Source organism: Pholcus phalangioides, unplaced genomic scaffold, assembly GCF_987345545.1.
Source record: "Pholcus phalangioides strain wild (caught in Gottingen) unplaced genomic scaffold, Ppha-v1.0 ptg000001l_1, whole genome shotgun sequence".
Taxonomy (NCBI): Eukaryota; Metazoa; Arthropoda; class Arachnida; order Araneae; family Pholcidae; genus Pholcus; species Pholcus phalangioides.
Genome location: NW_028301594.1, coordinates 3,315,802 through 3,339,139, shown reverse-complemented (window position 1 = coordinate 3,339,139; position 23,338 = coordinate 3,315,802). Strand labels below are relative to the sequence as shown.

Sequence of the window (23,338 nt, the reverse complement as noted above, 5' to 3'; positions counted from 1 at the left end):
CATAATCCAATTTTATGAATCTAGTCAACACCATCTATAGCAGAAGGCCTCCGCGCGCAGCTCGTGACATCACTGAAGAAGCTGTTTCACCTATAATCATTGGATATACTGCCACAAAAAGGTAAAGATAACGCATGCGTCGGCCTCTTATATCCAATGGCTAAAGGTGAAATATACTTCTTCAGTGACACCAAAGGTTCGCGAAGGCCTTCTGCTATAGATGACGTTGATCTAGCCCGCGGGCCGCAGTTTGCTTATCAATATTCTAGGACATGATTTATGTTCTAAGGAATATTTCAAACGATAACCATGTTTCAACAAATTATTCAGGTGATATACGCATATTCTGAGGAGAAATGAGATATATCCATATTTTAGGGAACTCTTGAAATGTTTTCTATATTCGAGGGCAACATATATGTTCTAAGGAGTCTTTTAGAGGATCTATAATCCATGATCTAATTAATAATTGAGAAAATATTCATGTTCAAGGAGATCTTGAAATCATATCCATATTTCTAGGGAACTCTTGAAGAAAGACTCACTCTCCAAGTAACCCTTGAAACACTTTCTCTCGTTTTGTAGAACCTTCAAAGCACGACTAGACAAATCGCAAAAAAAATCTAGGCTCCACAAAAAATTTCTAGGTGCCAAGAAAATGTTCACCCAAAGAAAAAGGGCCCAAAATTTATTTAACTTAATTAAAGTTAATTTCATTTAACTTTTTCAGGGTAAAGTGACCCTCTTTCGCTTTGGCAGATATGCTGCTATAAATTCCAAACGCTTTTGGTGCTCTCGGCCTGCACTTTAGTAACTACACAAATAAAATTTCAGGAACCAATATCAATTTTTTAGTCGCCATGCCGACCTGGCTGAGATTTTTCCAGCCCTGCCTTAAATTAATGTCCACGTTCTAGGGAACCCTCGCAATTGCATACATGTTCTAAGAATCAGCATTGTCTCGAACACAGTGTAGTGTTTCAATTAGCACCTACTCGAGAGACCCCTGCCTAAACACCTACGACACATATCCCCCCTCCCTCCGGATATGCCATATAGTAGTTCTAATTCTATTTTCGCTCTCATTATATTTTCGATCCATGGACATCCACTACCATAGACACTTAGCATCTTCTTGTAGATCTCCACGAGTTCACTGACCATTTTTTGAAAACCATTCGTCCAGAGCAGTAACGGTATTTCTTAATTTTCTTTTCTCCATGGAACCTTTTGGACCATACATTTTGCTTATGATCCCTTATCTTAATCAGGGTCCTCATAAGATAATTTAATCCCCCCCTTTAATCATATACCATGCTGGGAGGGAATAGGTGATAAAGATTAGCCAATTTATTTTACTTGATTTTCATCCGTGGCCCCCTTAGAATATTCCAAGGCCGTAATGGAGGCCATATGAGTACAGGTTGACAACCACTGGTCTATAGCAGCGGTTCTTGACCTTTTGTGCTCCATGGTACCTTTGTGTTGATAAGACGAAAGCCAGGGACTCCTTTTTGCCAATATGACGTAAGTCACACATCCTGTCTTTACCGTATAATATTCAGAACATAATTATGTAAAAACAAAAAAATAATTTCCATCTCATCCAATATCACGAGCAACCTGAAACATCTCCAGGAAACTCAAAGGTGTCCGTGGACTCCTGGTTAAAAACCACTGGGTCTCTATAGTATTGGGTTCCGACTGCAGTTTCACGAAAGTTTTCAATTTGTTCTAAATCATGAAAACCTATGAAATTTCTTGTTGTTTTACAGTGAAGCTATTTATATTGCAAAAATCCATGATATTTTTTGGAGTTCTGTGGAGCCCCAACAAACATGGGAAACGGTCCCATAACAGTCAAGGATTTCAAGCGAACCACAATGTTGGGAAATGCTAGACTAGTGAACCATTCAAATACTATCCGTGTTCTTAGTAAACCCTCGAAATATCACGTGTCAGGGGTGCACAGCACAAACTTTTCAGTTCGTGGGCCAGATATGCGGTAACCCTGCCGCTTGCGGGACAGAAACGTGTATACAAAGAGTGACCACTTCATCCGTATTTCATGAGTTATTCCTGAATAATTTTGGCAGTAACAACTTTTTTTTATGAAAATGTCCAGTTTTTTCTTCTATTTTCAACAAGGGTTAATTATTATTATTATAGTGATTACATTAATTACTATTATATTATTATAGCTGTATTTGTTATGCATTATTATAGTGATTATTTTCATGACTTATAAATTATTATCATATTACATTATGATAATTACAATTATTTACTCTATCATAATTAATTGTAGTCATATAAATACATTCATCTCATATATATGCATTCATAATCTATATCTATAATTATGAATGCATATATATGTATATATATCTATAATTATGAATGCATATATATGTATATATATCTATAACTCATATATATTCACATTTTTCTCTCAAACACATGCGGTTTTTTGGTGTGAATGACATCTTGACTTGCAGTGCTCATCATTTTCTTCGACTGGCACTTTTTTCCAGAAATTTTTGCGATAGTTTGCTTTTACTTGCCTTTGACAAATTTTTCGGCAGTAAATGACAACTTTGTTAGCCATTGACAATATTTTGGATGTAATTGGCAACTTTATTCCCATTTGATAATTTTTTGGTTGTAATTGTCAAATTTATTTGGCTTGAAAACTTATTTGGTGGTAACCCATATTTTTTTGAAAGAAACATGGTTAACCTAGATATTTATCGTGTCGGGAGCATTGATACTACTATAACAGCTTTCGTGGGCCGGATGGAACAACTTGAAGGGCGACATTTAGCGCACGGTCCAGAAATTGTGCACTCCCGATCTATGTTCTTTTAAAACATTACTATGATTATATGCACCGCTGCTCATTACTATTTCTTGCAGAACCTCTAGCGATGTTTCGGAGAGTCTGAGGGTTCCTCGGAATTCCGGTGGAGGAACGCTACATATGCATCATCATGGAAATACTCGGAAGCAATTAAGCAAGGGGGGGGGGAAATCCGACGTAAGTAAATAATCCATCTAATGCGTGTAGGAAATGATCTGACCCTATAATCGAATGAAAAGAAACATCGGATATCCCTTCCGTCCTTTGAAATAGGACTGTTGATGAATTTTTCATCAATCGATTCGTTTTGAGAATTGTTTATCGCATTTTTACTCTCTCCCTTTCTCTCTATCCCTGCTGTAATTCGCTTTCCTCTGGAGGAAATTTCGCGGTTTGGAGTGGATGAAAACCTCCAATGGCCATTAAAAGTAAATCAATGATCCTCCGAAACCCGAGCAAAAGAGGATGGGCGGAGAAAATCCCGTGATTAGCAACGATGTTTCATTATTTAAGAGCCTGCTCGGAACATCGATGGCTGTTGTCTAGTGAAAGCCCTCGAATTATCCGGAAATATTTAGTAGTACCAGTTGTAGTGGTTTCAATTGCTTTTAAAATAATCTCTGCAGACATTTTTATTATTTTTTTCCTATTAAAAATTTAGAATTTTTCAGTTTGGAAATTAATATTTCGAGGATTTCGAGAGATGATATTTATGGGATATTATTTATATCTCGAAAGGTATTTGAAGTGGATTCGAATTTTTTTTATCAATTATTAATTTATATTTTATTAAATTATTTTGTAGAGTCAATAGAAGAAAATTATTTGCGGGAAGAAATAGAAAATGGGAAGCTTGTTTGGTGATGACCGTCTCGAACAAATTCATGTACATCAGCAATTCTCAACCTATGGTCCGCGACGAAGTGGTCCGCTGGCAGACTTGGTAATTTAATTCTGAATGATTAATTATTTAATTGTTATTCATATTTGTAACATCCTTAAGTGTTCAAATAAAAATTACACATTTATACTCGTACTTAAATTCATCACACTGCATCGAGGACATTGCCATCCTAAATACGAGTTATCATTGATTATAGAAAAAACAAATTGTAATTTTATATATATACGACATATTTTCTTATTACTGCTGAAATTGCTGATGAACGGTCTTACTACAAATCACACCAAACCAGTCAAATGTCTTGTACGTTGCATCGAGTTGGCTGTCTTCATGGGGAGAACGATGCGAGTGATTCGAAACTTGAGAGCACGGGACAAGGGGAGCCACCACTATAAATGTTTGCTTACTTTTCCGACACAGCTCTGCCTCTTTTGAGGTAACGGAAGTGAGATGCTTTGCATCAGTCCGGGGTTGTGAGCGGTTCTATCTATCTAGGTTTTGAGGACACCAGGACACGCAAAATTGAAATTGCGCACGAAGGAAATTTCTGCCAGAAATTATGAAATTTCGTTACTAATGAGTATCTATCGTTGATGTTTCGACAAAATTGATTCATTCAGTGCACAATGCGATCGGCATCGAAAAGCTGTCTTAGGCCGGTATTACACTATAAAAGTTTGATAAAATCCCTTTTATAAAACTTGAAAAATGCAGCCAATAAGGTCAACGATTGCATTTTCTAGAATGTTACCAATAACCTTATTGGTTAGATTTTTCAAGCTTTATAAAATGACTTTTATCAAACTTTTATAGTGTAATACCGGCCTTACATATAGTATTTTACACTGCTAAGGATTTGGCAACTATTCATGGGCTCTTCGTAAATTTCTCAAGTTCATACTTAGATTGTGTATCAATGCATATAGTTGAAAGTTATTTATTATAGTAATTGCCAAAAGCCGTCGTTGTCTCAGGGAAATACTCGGAAGCAATTGAGCAAGACGTCCGTAAGTACGTAATCCAGCTAATAGTTTTCCAACAAACTTGTCTCAAGCCTTATCAGCCATTGTACAAGGGCAAATGTTGATATTGCCAATGGATCTAGATTGCTCTTTCTGTCCGTAAGGTTTCGAGGATATCTCCACCCCCACCCCCTCCCTTCCCCCCGCCGATGATGCCGTACCGAAACCGTTTATCGTGATTGTCAGCGAACAACAGAGTACCATTTCGCTGGAAGCTTTCGAAGTCTATTACACTGATTATATACTAGGTTCTCAGTCTCTCGTGCTGGAGAAATGCAAGAAGCGAATGGGAACCACGAGCTGACAATAGCATGACGTATCGCAGTTCCCGTTGATCGCTGGGTTCTGAAGGCTCGGATCGCAATGTCGCAATCAGTGACTATGCGGGGGGCGGGGGAGATAATGCTTATCGTGTGTATCGATGGCCATTGCAGTCTCTTGCACAGTCACTGTTATTAGGAATGCACGTTATTAGGAATTACCAAATGGATTGTCGATGTTTCACCAATTGCTTAGAACGATTATGTCATTCCTTGATACCAGCTGAATGGATGTGTGTGTGTGAATTGCACTTATTTTTGGTTTCCGCCTTCTCGTTTTATATACAAATAAGCCAATGAAGACTTGTGTGAAGTAGCCATACGTCCCGTATTTCCAGAGACAGTCCCGGTTTTTTCTGTTTTTTCCAGCTGTCTCGACTTTTTTGCAAAAATGTCTCGGTTCTTCACGTATTTTCGACGAATACCACTTGGCTTCTTTTTCTTAAACTCAACAATTAAAATTATCTTCCCAACTTAGAAATTACATTACGATAATTGCGACTACAATTACGAATATTTATCTCACATATTTGTCATGGTGTGGAACTTCATTTTCCGTAATTGACGACTTTTCTGTTCTTTTAGCGTGCGTTAACAACTTTGCTTACTTTTGGCACCATTTTTGGCGATCATTGACATTTGTATTTTCCGTATTTTGCTCGAGCAAATATGGTCAGCTTAGACATGTGGGTGTTTTTCTAACTTGAAGCAACCATCAATAAATGGCGCTCCCAAAATTAGCCACTACAAGTTCCTTCATCCAACAAAAAAAAAGAAAGATACGTGACACTTGTGACCCCAACCGTAATTAAAATGGGTTGCGGCATTTCGATGCTCGAGCTCTTTCCTCTATATCTGTGGTTTCCAAATACTTCTAATCGTAAACCCCCGGAAGTCTCGGTGCCTGCCATGGACCCCAACCCCCAAAATTAATACCAGCAGAAACTACAGCTATCTATCAGCGAGAACGTTCTCGAACAATGGAAGACATTCTATCCAGTACTAGTAAATGTGATATGATAGCAATGTCATCTACTGGACTGCAGAGAACTAGAACAACGTTTCATGCTCCTATCGAGAGATGTCACAATTTTTGTCACATCATAAAAATATTGCTATTGCAGCCTAGCCAACGTTGCATAGGTGCTTTTCTGCGTTTTGTTTGATTAAAACGTTTCTTTTTAGACTATTTTTTTTTTAATTATTCACTCTTTTTCAATTTATTATTACTTATTAATTTATGTTTTTGTAATTCTGAGTTTATCACTGGAGGTCCAGACCCTCCTGATTGGGAACCGCTGCTCTGTATCACAGTGTCTTCCAATCTCTTATCGTAATATGAGTTCCTTTCGACTCCATACTTTTTCCCGTGCCCCGTTATTGTTCAATTGGGAGTGAAACCTTTTCTGCGTACCAATTTTTTGAGTAAATTTATGGTGAACGAAAATTTTATTAAGAAGTTCGATCTTCCTACAGATAAGCGAGCTCCCCATGCACGTCTGTGCTAGGCCGATTCAATATCATGGGCAGCCGCTGTGGTGGGCGAGAGGTCATAGTGACGGACAAGGGTTCGAACCAAATCGCTGCAACAGTGGTGGGCGGCTGAAGTTGGTTTTCTGTGGTTCCCACTTTCAAGGCGCGAACACGAGTCGATCTTAAAAAGTCTCGCCACAAAGAGTAACTGGCTTAAAACCATAAATATTACAAATACAAATACAAATACACCGTCACAACAGGCAAATTGCCCAACGAGGTGGCTGACTTAAGAACATCATGGATCCCCGAGCCATTTTTTGAAGGCCCTACCTACTACTACACCACACATGCACCCTGCCCACACCTCGCATCGCGAGTCCGTCACTATAACCACTCGACCACCACAGCGGCAATCATTACGCTTCATTCTCTCTCTCTCAATCATTACACTTCATTCACAAAATGAACTATAGATGACAACACTAAAAATTCACACGCAACACTATAAACGCACTCAGACTGTTAAGTATACACCGCACTCACACTTACATCACAACTCAATCGGTAGCAATTTGCCCATGATGATAGACCGGAGTTTTGCTCGGTTTGAAAAAAGAAAGAAATTATCATGGGCACTCTCGCGCAAAGTGATGCTCTGTGGCCCTGCGCTTAGCTAGAAATTGACGATCCAAAATTTCATGCACAGGACGAGTATTTTATGCCTCGGTAGCAGCACTGTTAACAGGGTGGTTCACAAGAATGATAAAGCATGAGTGACTGTAAAAAAAAGAAGTGATTGCATGTGGCAATCAAAAATCTGAAGTTTGAATACATTTATTGGTTTGTCAAAATGTTGCCCATCACTGTCAAAAGTGTTTGGCAGTAGAGACAAACGATTCCTTAAAATCACGACAGTGAACCCCATACAAATGTTAATGTTGTGATCGATAACCATCTTACTCATTTCGACAGTTTATTGGTTTCATTTGAATATGAAAGGTGTCGAGAGGTACCCATGTCCGTAAGGACAATGGCCGAATGTGGTGTGTGTTTTGGCTCCAAAGTAGAGACAAAGGCATCTTCAAAGATAAATGGAAATTATAGTAGAAAAACATCGTCGTAGCTGAATGTCGCGTGTTGTGAATATCAATCACTTCTCAACACGGCAAAAATCGCTACGAATTGTCAATAAAGAGCCCTATTCATCAATTTCAGGTCAATGGAGAAAGAACTGCGTGACAATATATTGAAAAACTGGTGTAAGAATGATGAAGTTTGGTAATTTTACAAGAAAAAAAACTTTTTTCTCTTGTCCAGTAAGTAGAGTTGTGGAAAATCAACTTAATAAAAACACGAAAGGTCAAGTATTATGAAAATATTTAGCTAAAAAAGAAATTTCAATTAGCAACCTAAATTTAGCAACTTAGGCTATTGATCCCTCAAATATAAACGATCTCGAAATCGAACCAATGAAACATAACGTTACAGATGTTCATGATAGTTGACGAGCTGATTTTCAAAAGGGAAACATTTTTCCACTTTTTCTTTCCAAAATGAACTTTTTAATAGTTTATCTCGAAGTGTCCGCTAACGGGAGTGTCCGTTATGGGAGCTCCCACTCTAGAATGATCATCGCGTTCCTTATGTTAATGAGGAGAGGGTACTAAGAGTATTTTCCTGATTTAGAAATTTCCAATTTTTCAGACGTGACCGACTCAAATTTTAATCGGAAGGTAACAAAGATCCACTATAATTTTCTTTCAAAACGAAACATTTCCAAAATTGAAATGTGGACAACTCTCTTTAATATTCATCAACAAAAACATAGTATCTAAATATTCTTCTACCTTGTTTTGCCATATTTCTACATGCCTTGTTTGGCTATTTTCTCTACTTTTGTAAATTCAGCAAAAGTGAAAACATTCCCTTTTAAAATAAGCTGCTCAGTTCATGATTTCTTGGAAACTATATCAAGAGCAACGCTAAGATACTCCAGAATTTACACTAACTCCACAATGCCATATCAAAATTTTTTGTCCACTAGAAACATCCCACACACAAATGGCACCTCATTTATTTATAACATCTGCAATAATTCCTGCTTCTCTCAAACACCATTCCAAAGCCAATTCCACAAGTACCATTACAGTTCCCTTATCTCTTTATTCTTTGAAGTTTTCATTTTCTACTCCTCCTATTATCACCATTTGAGGTCATGTCGTTATAACACTGTTTTTTTTTTCTTTTCTTTTCGGTGAAACATCAAAATATCTCAACAAAACCACGAACGATGAGAGAGAAAGAAAGAGGGGGAAAATGGTAATAACGATAGAGATTGAGGTCGATCAACAAACCAATCAACAAAAATCATTCCACGGGAAAACCATACCCATTGAACGAAAAAACCGAATCACTCTCCGGCTCATCCTCAGCATTTGATGCGATTACGTCTCAAAATTGCGCCTCAAGATAGAACCAAAGCATTCCGCGCCTCCTCCTCAATCTTCTTATTCAATATTCTTCCGGAAAAAAAACACAAGAAATAGAATTCCTCTCTCACTCACGCTCTAGTAATTAATTTTTCCCCCCACTTTCATTGGAATTCCTTTATATGCCGCTTTTTATTATTATTTTTCTTATAGACCTCCTCTTCGTAATCAATTGAAGTTTAAGAGCATTCAAAGAAAGCATTAAATATTTTTTCTTAAGGAAAGTAATGCAATTGCCCCCCTTTTCTCTACGCTTTCTTTTTCCTTTCACTCTTACTTTAACTTATCAGGGTGCTGGGAAAGCTCTCGAATATAAGGAAAGAAAAAGATAAATTATAAATTTTAGATTCCCATTTGCATGAATAGCTTCTCTATCGGGAATTTACGTCATGGCATGGTCTCTTGAAGGGACCCTTGTGGGAAATTCTTTTTTATTCCATCATTGACAAGGAAGATAGTGTTGAGAGAGGCAAAAAACTACCTTTTTCCTTTCGGTTAAGTGCATGGTTTATCCATGAAAGCTTTCCTCTGGAAAGAGTTCGTTATTGTGAGGAAAAGAATTTGGCACCATGGACATGTTAATTCAATTCCGGTATTGAATTTTTCGGTGACAAAAAATACGTTAATTGAAGATTTATTTGGATTTTTTCTCGTTGGATGATGTGACGAGAATTGATTAGATTAAATCATGACAGTGCTGATGCATGGATGGATTTCTTTGAGAATGTGTCACAGGTTCCGCATTTTTAATTACAATCTTTATTGATAACAATGATTTTCAGCAATGTGTTCCTATGTAACAATGATTTTCAGCAATGTGTTCCTAGGTAACAATGATTTTCAGCAATGTGTTCCTAGGTAACAATGATTTTCAGCAATGTGATCCTAGGTAACCATGATTTTGGTATTGCTTCTATGTAAAAATGATTTTGGTATTATTTCTATGATTTGGTATTGTTTCTAAGTAAAAATGGTTTTCAGCAATGTTTTTATGTAATAATGATTTTCCACAATGTTTTCTTGGCAGCGCTGATTTTAAGCAATGCTTATTAGTAACAATGATTTTTCGACAATATTTTAGGTAACAATCATTTGTTAGAAATTTTTTTAGATAAAAATGATTTTCAGCAATTTTTTTTTCGGCAGCAACTATTTACAGTAATTGTGTTTTCTGTAAAAATTATTTTCAGTGATTTTTTAGGTAACAATGATTTACAGCAATGTATGTGGGTGTGTATTGGTAACAGTGATTTTTTAGAATTTTCACTTTCTCTAACAATGACTTTCAAAATTTTCATTTTCTAACCAGGATTTCAAGACTTTTTCTAACAACGATTCTCAAATTTTTTCTAACAATGATTCTCAAATTTTTTCTAACAATGATTCTCAAATTTTTTCGAGCAATGATTCTCAATTTTTTTTCTAACAATGATTCTCAAATTTCTTTCTAACAATGATTCTCAAATTTTTTTCTAACAATGATTCTCAAATTTTTTTCTAACAATGATTTTTAATTTTTCTTCTAACAATGATTTTCAGATTTTTTTTCGAACTATGATTTTCAGCAATGTTTATTGGTAATATTGATTTGCAGCGATGTTTATTGGCAACAATTATTTCAAGAAAGGTATCTGGGTAAAAATGATTTCAACAAAATGTTGACAAATTTCAACAAATGTCCTAGGTAACAATAAATTTCACTAACATTTCTAGGTAACAATAATTTTCTTATTTCTATCATTCTGCTTATAGACCTTCTCTTCGTAATCAATTGAGGTTCAAGAGCATTCAAAGAAAGCAATGCAATTGTCCCTTTTCTCTGCGCTTTTTTCCTCTCTTTCTCTTACTTTAACTTATCAAGGTACTGGAAGGCTCTCAAATATAGGGGAAAAAAGACAAATTATAAATTTTAGATTCCCATTTGCATGAATAGCTTGCCTATCGGGAATTTACGTCATGGTCTCTTGAGGGGACCCTTGTGGGAAATTCTTTTTATTCCATCATTGACAAGGAAGACAGCGTTGAGAGAGAAAAAATTACCCTTTCCTTTCGGTTAAGTGCATGGTTTATCCACGAAAGATTTCCTGTGGAATGAGTTCATTACCCTCAAGAAGATAATTGAGCAACACGAACATGCTAATTTAATTTCAGTACTGAATTTTCCGTGACAAAAAATACGTCAATTGAATATTTATTTGGAATTTTCTCGTTGGATGAGATGTGAGGGAAATTTATTGGATTAAAGTCTTGACAGCGCTGATGTATCGATGGATTTTCCTCGAGTCTCAGTTTCTAGATTTTCAACTACAATTTTTATTGGTAACAATGATTTTCAGCGAATCGATTTTGTTATATTTTTTCATAAAAATGAGAATTTGGTAGTCTCTCCATCAAAAACTGAATTTTTCAAATTTTTTGTCTAGTATTTAAAAAAAAAAAATTATTTAGAACTGTAAACGAATCTATTTTATTCAGTATGGACACATATTTACTAACTCTCTATGGCTTTATACCACATAATGTGTTTTGTTTGTTCATACGTTGTTAAAAGAAGGTGAGAAGAGAGCGTGAGTTTTGGAATGTGGCTTCTCCGTCCTGGAAGGCTGTGTGTTTTGAGTGTGCTTTAAAATAAAGCCTTCTTCTTTAAGTTCCGTAGTTTCGTGCGTTAATTAGAAAACCCTCCAATATCAAGTGTCTAGGAATATTCCGCCACCTCACGGGAAAGAGACGCATCTTCACGTCACATCATTTGTATAGAACTGAATTTTTTAACTTCTTCAATTTTTCGTAAAAAGTAAAACTAAATTTTTATTGGAATAAAAAACGTTCAATTTGAAAATTCTGCATTTTTTCAGTTTTTTTTAAAGATTCAAGTTTTTAATTTGAAATAATTCATCTGAAACAAATGAAGGTTTTTCATTTTTCAAAACATAAAAATTGATACTGAAACTTTTTCCGTTTTTTTACGTGTGTTTCTTTGAATTGTTTTAATTCCATTTTTCTAAGAAACCGGTATTTTTCGAATTCTCTGAGAAGAAAGAGAAGCATTATACACTTTTTGAACGAAAAAAAATTCAAGAAAACTATCATTAATACATATCACAATATGTACATTATACCGTAACTATTAATGAGTAATATTATGATATATAACTTTATGGCACATACACCCACATCATAATATGATCATTACACAGCATGCACAAGTCCGCATTTATGAAATACCATTATTGATCGGTTTTCCGACCTCATAATCAATAAAAAAAAGAGAAGAAAACAAAATAAAGCTGAACTCACATGAAATCGACATGCTGGGCGCTGTTATGATCAAGCAAAGGAGTGAACACGAAACTCACAGTGCCATTCACGATGTTCTCCGCAATGGCCATCGCCGACTGATTGCATGCGTACGCACCATTTTTCACAATGAAACGCCCGAGAGGTTTTGAAGCGACTAGAAGCCATTGATTATTTGATAGCGCAGGCATCACAGCAATCGTAACTGAAACGAAAGATACAGAATATCTGTATAATCATCACTCATACGTACATGCGAGTTACATAAGATTTTGGAATGCATACGCTCCTCCCCACTACACACTTACGTGGTTATGAATTAATGATGGCAAGATTCATGGCAATAAGTCACTCTTGCGTCAGGACGTGGTGCAGGTAAATATGGCGGTCACGAGCGAAAACCATTAACCCAGTAGGATATGGATTTTTCGATTGAGTTAAGTGCTTGCTCGCTCATTATTTGTCGACATGCTGATCTTGTGAGAACGAACATAAAAAGATAATATGACTCGGTTATACCGACACCTCGAATATAACGTCAATAGTTGACCATCCGGGCTGATTCCCATAGAGCAGTGTTTCCTCAATCTTTCCCTACCAGTAATAAATCTAAAACAATTCAATGGGCCACTAATTTATACCACGATTGATGGCATTTTTCCCGTATTTTACGGGACGTTAACGTGATTTCAGGTACATTTGGTCGTTTCTACTTCCTCTGTGAAATTGCACTCTTTTATTTTAGAAGCTTATTTTTGAATTTTTTAATCGTTACTAAAATCGTGAATGGAAGAGATTTTCATAACTTATAAATCATATTATAATATCATAGTTATAGTAGAATTTATGAATACTCATCAATAAGGCTAGGATTTTTATGCTCTAAAAATTTCTAAAAAATGCTTCATAAAATATGCATTTATGCTCTAAAAATTTCTAAAAAATGCTTCATAAAATATGCATTTATGCTCTAAAAATTTCTAAAAAATGCTTCATAAAATACGCATTTATGCTCTAAAAATTTCTAAAAAATGCTTCATAAAATATGCATTTATGCTCTAAAAATTTCTAAAAAATGCTTCATAAAATATGCATTTATGCTCTTAAAAAATTAAATATATGCCCCATAAAACGAAAAATATGTCCTAATTTTTTTTTCATTCCTATCTCAAATAACATTAGTTTTAGCAAAATAATGTGATAATGAGAAGTGTTGATGCTGTCTAAACTATTTTGAACCATATTGTACGAACAGAAATGATTCGTTTTACAAACTAATCTCATCGAGCCAAACTTTTCCTCAAAAATTTTCCTTTTGAGATTTTTTTCCTTTACAAATTCAATTAATGTGCTGCCATCTATAGGTAAAAATACCTGGCCAAGTAATGTATTTAGCTTTAGAAAAGAATAAAATTATAAAATAATAATAATAAATGAATTTTTTTTAAATAAAAATAAATAAATAATTCTTTTTATTTTTGATGAAAATTCTCAAAATTTCGCACAAACGCTAAAAAATTCCCCCCGTTTACGAATTTTTAGCCAATTTTTTCCCACGAGTTACAATCATCGATTCCAATAATTAATCTATTTTACAGCCACACACCATTGTCGTTGAAGGGGCTAGTATTTTTGTGCTCTAACAATTAATTAAATGTCCTTGCTGATTGGTTGAAAAACCTGAATTTCAGTATTTTTTACCAATCAGCGACGATGTTTAATTTTTTGTGCATAAAAATCTTAGCCCTAAGAGCTCTCCTCAGACTCAGGAACCGCAAAAACCAGTCTCAAGCGGCATCGGAATAGCAAGCAAAAAATTTACTTTCTATCGAAAATCCTGAAATATGCAAAATATATGCTTTAATTTTTTTTAAATATGCTCTATCACTTAAAAATTGCGAAATATGCAAAGACAGAAATCCAAGCCATACTCATCATTTATAATTGTACTGCTCAACAGCTTTTCTCTGAGCTACATTTCAATTCCCTACGATTTAAGTGACCCCTTCACTTTCCCAGCCATCAGCAAATTTTCAGCAATTTTAGCTACAAATGTTTATTTTGTCGAGTTATCGCAACGTTTTTGTTGGCAACTGGCCATCAGCAAATTTTCAATTCTAGCCATAGGCCGAGATACGGGGGGGGGGCATTGTGCTTCCCCCCCTCCCCCCCTCCCCAGCTTCACAAGTGGAGTCATTTGATCTAATGTATATGTGTATGCAGGGTGTTTGACCGACAATGTCAGGTTGCTCAGTGGACCGACAAACTCAGAGAGTTGTTAGTAGGCATCAAGAGGATCAAAAATTGCAATGGAACATGGTGTCGCCAACCACGTTGAGAGGGTGAAAATCGCAAAAAACGCATGCAGTTTTCGACGTCACGCCGGAACGACAAAAAGTACAATAATAACTACAAAAAGATTTATTTGATCAATTATTACAAGAGTTGTTGGACGTGGCGGCCACTGACGGCATTGCAGTCTACAACGACGTAAACAGCGTATTCTTCGTTATATCACCGTATTCCTCGTTCGTGTAGTCAGCCATCACGATACTCATTGAAACAGACAACTAATCGCTACACGTGCTTACTACCGCAATAGCGCTATTACGTCGTTCGCAGCACGCGATCCTACCCCAGCGCATGCTTTTCGTGACGCTGTTTACGTCAGATATGGTGAGCGAACCCACGAACGCATTCATCAATCAGCTGTCATCCGCCTTTCGTCTCCTCTGGACTCAGAGCCTGCCTGCGTTTTTCGCGATTTTCACCCTCTCAATGTGGTTTGTGACACCATGTTCCATCGCAATTTTTGATCCACTTGATGCCTACTACCACCCCTCTGAGTTTGGCGGTCCTTTAACAGAACACCCTGCCTATGAATTGACATCATCATCAATCATCATCGTGCCCCCCCCCCCCCCAACGCCTAGACTTTCAAGTCTGTTTCCACCTATGATTCTAGTTACAACTGTTTAATTTCGCCGAGTAATGGCAACGTTTTTGTTGGCAATTGGAGATATCCCGTTTTTCCCCCCCCCTTTTTCAGTATTCCTTTCAGTGAAATATGATCACCTACCCACATGATGGACGTTTTTACAGTGAAATACATTTATGTTTACAGCGATTTGTAGCAGCCTTTAATTTTCCCGCGCTTTAGCAAATTCAGCAATAATTTGCAAATTTCTCGAAAATTGCAGTTTTTAGCTAAAATTAGTATTTAGGATCATCGTTACGTCGTCCGCAGCGCGTGATTTTTCTCGGTGAGCTATGGTTGCCAGAAGTATGGAGGTCTAATTTTAATTAGGAACACATAATGTGTTACTTGTATCAATTACAACAATCAATAGGATATTTCATTCAATCGGAATTAATTCATCAAATCTGCCTGCGGACCACCTGTGCCACTGTCGCGGACTATAGGTCGAGAAACGCTGCCATAGATAATAACGTTGATGAACCTCGCTTACATTGTAGTTGAAAAGGAACCAGCTCGAATATAAAGACACAATTTTCGTCGCACATCCCTAATGTTAAAGAAAGATTTAATAATTTAAACATACATGCATGCTCAACCCATGGCACGTAGGCCAAATCTTGCCCTTCGGAGTCATCTAATGTGGTCCGTAACCTCAAACCTAAATTTCATAAAAAATGAACTAAACAAGAGTTCTGTTCACTTCCATTTAACTTAAAGGACCCGCGATGGCATCCTACATAACCAGTTGAGTGGTCCGCGAGACACTCCCAGATCACTTAGGGGCCGTTCAAGTATTACGTCATCATCGATGGGGGGGGGGAGGGGGTTTCCGATTTGCTGACTTTTGATGACAAGGGGGGGGGGTTTGGATAATGCTTACGTCATCAGCCACCCTTTATGAATATATGAGTTAGGATTCAGAGGGGCAGAGCTGATGACGAAATTTTGCTGACAAGGGGGGGGGGGTTAAAAATAGATAAAAATTTGCTTACGTAATACTTGAACCGCAGTGCACTCCCACAGTGAATTTACAGATAACTTAAGTGACTCGCAGTGAATTTACAGATCACTTAAGTGAGCCGTAGCCCATTTATAGATCACTTCAATGACCTGGGTGGCTGTTCCAGATCACTTAACCTTCCTAGGGTGTTCGGGTCTTTTTTGACCCATTTCAATTTTATTTCGTGTAGATCTACTATATTTTTTGGAATTTTTAAAAAAATATTTTGCGACTTTGTTTCCTTCGTCATAGTGAATATTCAGCTATGTGTAATTTGCTTTTTGAAATGGTAGTTTTTTTACAGTAAAAATAGTGACACATAAGTCGTTCGGGTCACTTTTGACCCGTGTAGAATTTTGCATAGGAAGATGATAACTGCAATTTCCAATATATTATTCAATTATTATAGCTGTGACAACAAATTAATGCTCACAATCTTTTCCGGTATGTATTTCCTTCTCTGTTGACGCGATAAATGACGATGATAGGTGGTGTACTGTTCTCAGCATTTGCTAGTTTCTGTTACCAGATTTGGCTTCCCGCATTTATTTTCCCCTTTCCTAGAGTGTGGACGTTGTAGTTTTTTCACAATTTACTTCCTACGTGTTTTGTTACGAATCTCCAAACTCTGCGATATGGCTAATCATGGACCTGCTGGTAAATAAATTGAGCAATTGTTGCTTGCATTGTCGGAAGAAGTTGTTGCAGAAATCAACGATCGAGTCTCTGAAAATGAACTATCATCCGATGATAACACAGATGACAAATTTGGCCAGTCAAGGAGTCAGACGGCGACTCTACTTAGCAAAGATGGTAAAACTGTATGAAAATCAGAACCACAAGCCTCATGTGGAAGGCGTGGGGCAGAAAATGTTGTGAATATGCCTCCAGGGCCTACGAGATAAGCCACTTCTACTATTGATAACGAATACTCTGCATTTATGTTGTTTTTTTTCTCCAACAATAACTTTTCACGTCGCAACAACACTTTTTCACGTTGTATGAACTTGGGCAGCTTCTTCGGAAGAAAAACCACAATGATTGGAACAATCAGAAATTACAAGCCAACAATCCTTCCGCAATTGCTTGCAAAAGGGACTCCAAAGTACACTTCAACATTTGTATTTACATAGGATACGGTTCTTGTATCGTACATTCGGAAAAGAGGCAAGTGCATAGTACTCCAGAGTACGCTTCACCGTGATAGAAATGTAGCAGATGCATAAACAAAGATACCTCAAATTATTCTGGATTATAACAGCATCAAAGGAGGAGTAGACACTTTAGATAAACTTGCCTCTCACTATTCCTGTCGCAGGAAGACAAACAGATGGCCCATCGTAGTTTTCTCCAACATCTTAGACATTACCGCGTATAATTCATACGTACTACTCCTCAAGGTGAATCCAGAATGGAAAATGAACTCATTTCATAAAAGGAGAATCTTCATTTTGAAACTGGGAATGAGTTTGGTTGCCCAACATATTGAAGGAAACTTTTGACAAGAGCAAGGGTTGCCCGACAATCGGTGGTGAGTATTCGAAACTCAGGACAACCCGAACCCCGATCTGAAGCATCTGGAAGTGTAGCAATTACTAGCAAAAAGGGGAAGATGCCGCTTGTGCCCACAGACTGACCAAAACAGTGCTTCAAATGTGGACAGTTCAATTTGTAAGAAACATTTCACCCAAGTGGGCAACAACTGTATATGAATGGAACAATTTAATGACTAAAGAATGAAAAAAATTTCTATTACGTCCTTTCATTGACTGTCAAACGCCCAAATGTAAGAAATATCTTGTCACGATTTCGTAATTTTTCTTTTGATAATATTGTTCTATCCATTGAATGTAAATATAAATATATGCAAAATAAATATAGGGAAAATACATCCTACATTGTATTGTATTTGAAAGTTTACAGTGTGATTTTCAGCAGTGAAAGAATTACTGCATTTTTATTTCACAAATACATACTTCCTTATGGTTACGAAAACTTACCTGTACGACAACGTTAAATGATATACAAATACAGAAAAAAGGCATATAAATGATAGCTAAATAAACAGTTACGGCTATAACATTGATAAAATGTCACCATAATTCAATAACATTGAAAATTGTACCGTGGGTCATTTTTGTCCCGAACACCTTAGGTGTATGCTACATTGCAACAACCTAAGAAGGTTAAGTGGCCCGCGACACATTCTCAGACAACTCAAGTGGTCAGCGGCACATTTTCAGAGCATTTAAGTAGCCCAAGGCACATGTCCAGATCAATCAGGTGGCCCCCGGCAGCACAATTCCATTATGTACATAGGTTTTAACATGGGATACGCTCATTGGCGAAGATCACAATGACGTCATTTAAGATCGAGGGAAATTCTAACTCCGAAACTTTCTCGTGACGTATTAGCCGAAGAACCGAACATTACCGATTCGGAGCTATGGCTGTTACGTTTAGCAACTTATCGCCAAACAGCAGGATTCATTAAAGATCACGAAATATTACAAAGATATAAAATTTTATAGCAACATAATATGATTATCATAATAATGATATACAATATATTATCATAACTCAAAAAAACATGCTTCCCACTACTTTATTAATAAATGTAGGCCGAACTTCGTTCGGGCTCGGCCACGACCACCTAGATAAAGGTCATATAGGAGGTCGTGGCTCGGCCGCCTCTCTGCGCTCGGACGTCGCTTCGCTCCTCCGACCGTTACAGGGGGCCCCTGCCCCCGGACTGAAACTATCAACTATGTTGTCACCACAACCGGAAATATGGCAAAACTTGTAAGTTGAAACAAGATATTCCAAAAACAGACCGCGGGTAACACTATTATTAAAAAAAGAATTCTAGTGGGTTTACATTGTAATTCGAACCCACAACCTTCGACACACAAACCCTGTACTCTAATCATTACACCGACTGGCACACGCCGATTGCAGCTAAAATTAGGTATATGTATTATTAAAAGTTGCCAGGAAGTATATTGGCGCCAACCAACAGTAGCCGGAAAAACGCGCGCCAATAAATATGTCGCGCATGTGCATTATATCGAGTTTCGAAGTCACGATCGGGTGCGACGATTTAGTGACGTAATAGTGGTCTTAGCCAATGAGGCACATCCCATGTTAAAAATCCTATGTACGGTATGCAATTACGCCCCCCGGCACATTATCAAGACACTTAGGCACTTAACACCACGGCTCATTAAAAGATCACTTATTTGACTTTGGGCACATATTCAGATTATTTAAGTAGCCCGCGACATGTTTTCAATTCAATCAAATGGCACGCACTCTCAAAAAAAGGTTGAGCACCCTTGATTTAATGCTTGTTTGAAGCTCCAACTTGCTCATATATTGACATGATCTATACATAAAAAACATTCCGGTATTTTTCCGTTCCCGATTATTTCTTTGTAAAAATGTCCCGTTTTTTCAGAGAAGCTTATTTTAAAATTCCTCATCTTTACTAGAGAATCGGGGATAAATGTAATGCATAATTCATTAATTGTGACAAAAATGTCACGTTTATTACAAACGGATCAAACACGGTGAATTATTTTATTAGGCTAAGCACAATACAGGGACGAAAGGAATAGCGTGACCGAACACAACGAATACGCAGATCAAACTGCCCAAAAAACAAAATAATCAAAAAGAATTAACTTAAGTCACCATAGCAACCAATAGTTCAAAGAAATGAGATGGAGAAGACAGTCCTTCGTAAAGGCTTGTAGCCCTCATACATTGCATTGCTGACAACAAGTCTCATGAGCCGTCGTACAAACAGCGAGACGCTGTTTCTGTGAAGAGGGAGCAATGCAATGTATGAGGGCTACAAGCCTTTACGAAGGACTGTCTTCTCCATCTCATTTCTTTGAACTATTGGTTGCTATGGTGACTTAAGTTAATTCTTTTTGAATTATTTTATTAGGCTAAGCACAATACAAGGACGAAAGGAATAGCGTGACCGAACACAACGAATACGCAGATCAAACTGCCCAAAAAACAAAATAATCAAAAAGAATTAACTTAAGTCACCATAGCAACCAATAGTTCAAAGAAATGAGATGGAGAAGACAGTCCTTCGTAAAGGCTTGTAGCCCTCATACATTGCATTGCTCCCTCTTCACAGAAACAGCGTCTCGCTGTTTGTACGACGGCTCATGAGACTTGTTGTCAGCCTTGTTCCTCTCCTTGTTCCTCCTTAGTATTGTCGTCGTTGGAACAGGAACTGTCCTGAGCGTCTGGGTCATTGTACGGTTTCATACGGAGCACATGAACAACATCTCTTGATTTCCGCCGTCGTGAAGCAGGATCAAAATCTTCTACCGCATAATTCACATCTGATAATTTTCTCAAAACTTTATACGGGCCAAAGTACCTCTTCATCAATTTTTCCGACAGCCCGACTTTTCTTACAGGTGTGAAAATCCACACTAGATCTCCAGGCTTGTAGTCTACCATTCGGTGTTGAGAATCATAACGTTGGCTGTCATATTGTTGAGCCTGTAAATTTCGCAGCCGTGCTATCTGCCTTGACTCTTCTGCTTGTGCAATTAATTGGCCAAGATGATCAGATTCCGGTTCTCCCGAACTGTATGGGAACATAGTGTCTAGGGTAGTTTCAGCTTCGCGTCCATGTAATAAATAAAAAGGTGTAAATCCAGTAGTTTCTTGTCGAGCAGTGTTATAGGCAAACGTGACGAATGGTAGGATTTCATCCCAGTTTTTCTGCTCGACGTCGACATACATGGACAACATATCTGCTAGCGTTTTGTTAAAACGTTCAGTGAGGCCATTCGTCTGAGGATGATACGCCGTGGTCAATCTGTGGGTCACATTACAAAGCCTGTTGAGTTCAGCAACGAGTCTTGACTGAAAAACCTGTCCCCGATCGGTTATAAGAGTTCTCGGAGCTCCATGTTTTAGCATAATTTCTTCGACGAAAAACTTGGCTACCTCTGGTGCATCTGCTGAAGGCAGTGCTTTTGTTATAGCATACCGGGTAAAATAGTCAGTACTCACAATGATCCATTTATTTCCTGCTCGAGACTTTGGAAACCGTCCAAGCAGATCCATACCAATACGACAGAAGGGTGCTTCTGCTGGAGGAATGGGAATCAAACGGCCCGGTGGTTTTTGAGCTACGTTTTTCCTTCGCTGACATTCCTTGCAATGCAATACATAGCGACGTACGCTTCGATATAGACCGGGCCAGGAGAATCGCTTTCGTATTCGGTCGTAAGTTTTCGCAAATCCCAAATGGCCTGCTGTTAAGGAATCATGGAAATGTCTGAGGATGTCCAACCGTAGATGTTTCGGAATAACAGGTAGCCACTTTTTTTCCGCAGGATCAAAATTCTTCTTGCACAAAACGCCGTCGATAACCTCAAAGTCGGTCTTAAGAGAGCCGCTTGACCCTTCATAAGCATGGATCTTATTAGCTACATCAGGATCCTTGAGTTGTTCACTTGCTAGGTCGAGGACTGAAGTTATGACACTAATGTCCTCTGGCACGGAGCTTTCGTCAACGGGGTACCTTGAAAGGCTGTCGGCATCATTATGTTTTCTTCCGCTTCTGTATACTATTGAGACCTCGTACTCTTGCAGTCTCAGCGCCCATCGTGCTAACCGTCCGGAAGGATCTCTCAGGCTGGCTAGCCAGCACAAGGCATGATGGTCGGTAACAATCTTGAAAGGCTTTCCGAAAATATAGGGTCGAAATTTTGTAATGGCCCATATGACCGCAAGACATTCTCTCTCCGTGGTGGAGTAGTTTTTCTCGGCTTTTGATAGAGTTCTGGACGCGTATGCTATAACTTTCTCTTTCCCGTTCTGATGTTGGACTAGCACTGCTCCTATTCCGTAACCACTGGCATCGGTATGTAACTCTGTTTCAGCCTTCTCATCAAATAGCCCTAATACTGGGTCGGAAGTTAGGGCTTTCTTTAGAACTTTAAAAGCTTCTTCTTCATCTTTTTCCCAACGAAATTTTACGTCATTTTTCAATAAATTTTGCAATGGAGCAGCTTTCAGACAGAAATCCTTTATAAACCTTCGGTAGTAAGAGCTGAGCCCTAAGAAACTCCTCACATCTCGGATGTTTTGTGGAACAGGAAAATTTGTAATGGCTCTTACTTTATCTGGATCTGGTCTAATTCCCTCGGCATTCACAACGTGGCCAAGAATTTTAATTTCCGGTGCTGCAAACAAACATTTCTTTGGGTTCAAGTGAAGACCTGCGTCTTGAATGCATTGAAAAACAGCTGTTAAACGGTTAAGATGTTCATCGAATGTCTCGGAAAAGACGACGATGTCGTCGAGGTAGCATAAGCACATATTCCACTTAAGGTGACGAAGGAGGTTGTCCATCATGCGCTCAAAAGTTGCTGGAGCATTACAAAGTCCAAATGGCATCACCTTAAATTCGTATAGTCCTTCTGGTGTTACGAAAGCAGTCTTTTCACGGTCAGCTTCATCAACCTCAATCTGCCAATAGCCACTGTATAAATCCATGGTGGAGAAATACTTTGCGCCCTTTAGAGAATCCAAAGTATCGTCTATACGAGGTAGTGGGTAGACGTCTCTTTTGGTAATTCTGTTTAATCTGCGGTAATCGACACAAAATCGCCAAGTGCCATCTTTTTTCTTGACAAGAACTACAGGAGAGGACCAGGGGCTTTCAGATGGCTGAACGACTTCTTTTTTCAGCATCTTTTCAACTTCCTCTTGAATTATTCGACGTTCGGAAGGTGATACCCTATAAGGTCTTTGGTTGATGGGAGAATGGTCTCCAGTGTTGATTTTGTGCTTCACGTTGAGTTTGTAACTCCCCACCTTACCTCCATCACCAAAAGCTTCCGGAAACTGTTCTAGCAATAGAAGCAATTTCTTTTGATGTTCACTATCAAGATCCGTTGACAACATTTGCGAATAATCGACTGGACTCTCATTACTCTTGCTAACATT

General features: G+C 37.8%; 1 protein-coding gene across 2 annotated transcripts in view; it reads right to left on the bottom strand.

Moving 5' to 3' along the window:
• Positions 1 to 23,338, bottom strand: part of LOC149089690 (uncharacterized) — a 184,354-nt gene that overhangs the window by 99,447 nt on the left and 61,569 nt on the right. For both annotated transcript variants that reach the window (XM_089237907.1, XM_089237989.1), the window contains exon 3: positions 12,369 to 12,573. In XM_089237907.1, coding sequence (XP_089094033.1) covers positions 12,369 to 12,573 — 205 coding nt within the window. The remainder of the gene's footprint in view (positions 1 to 12,368; positions 12,574 to 23,338) is intronic.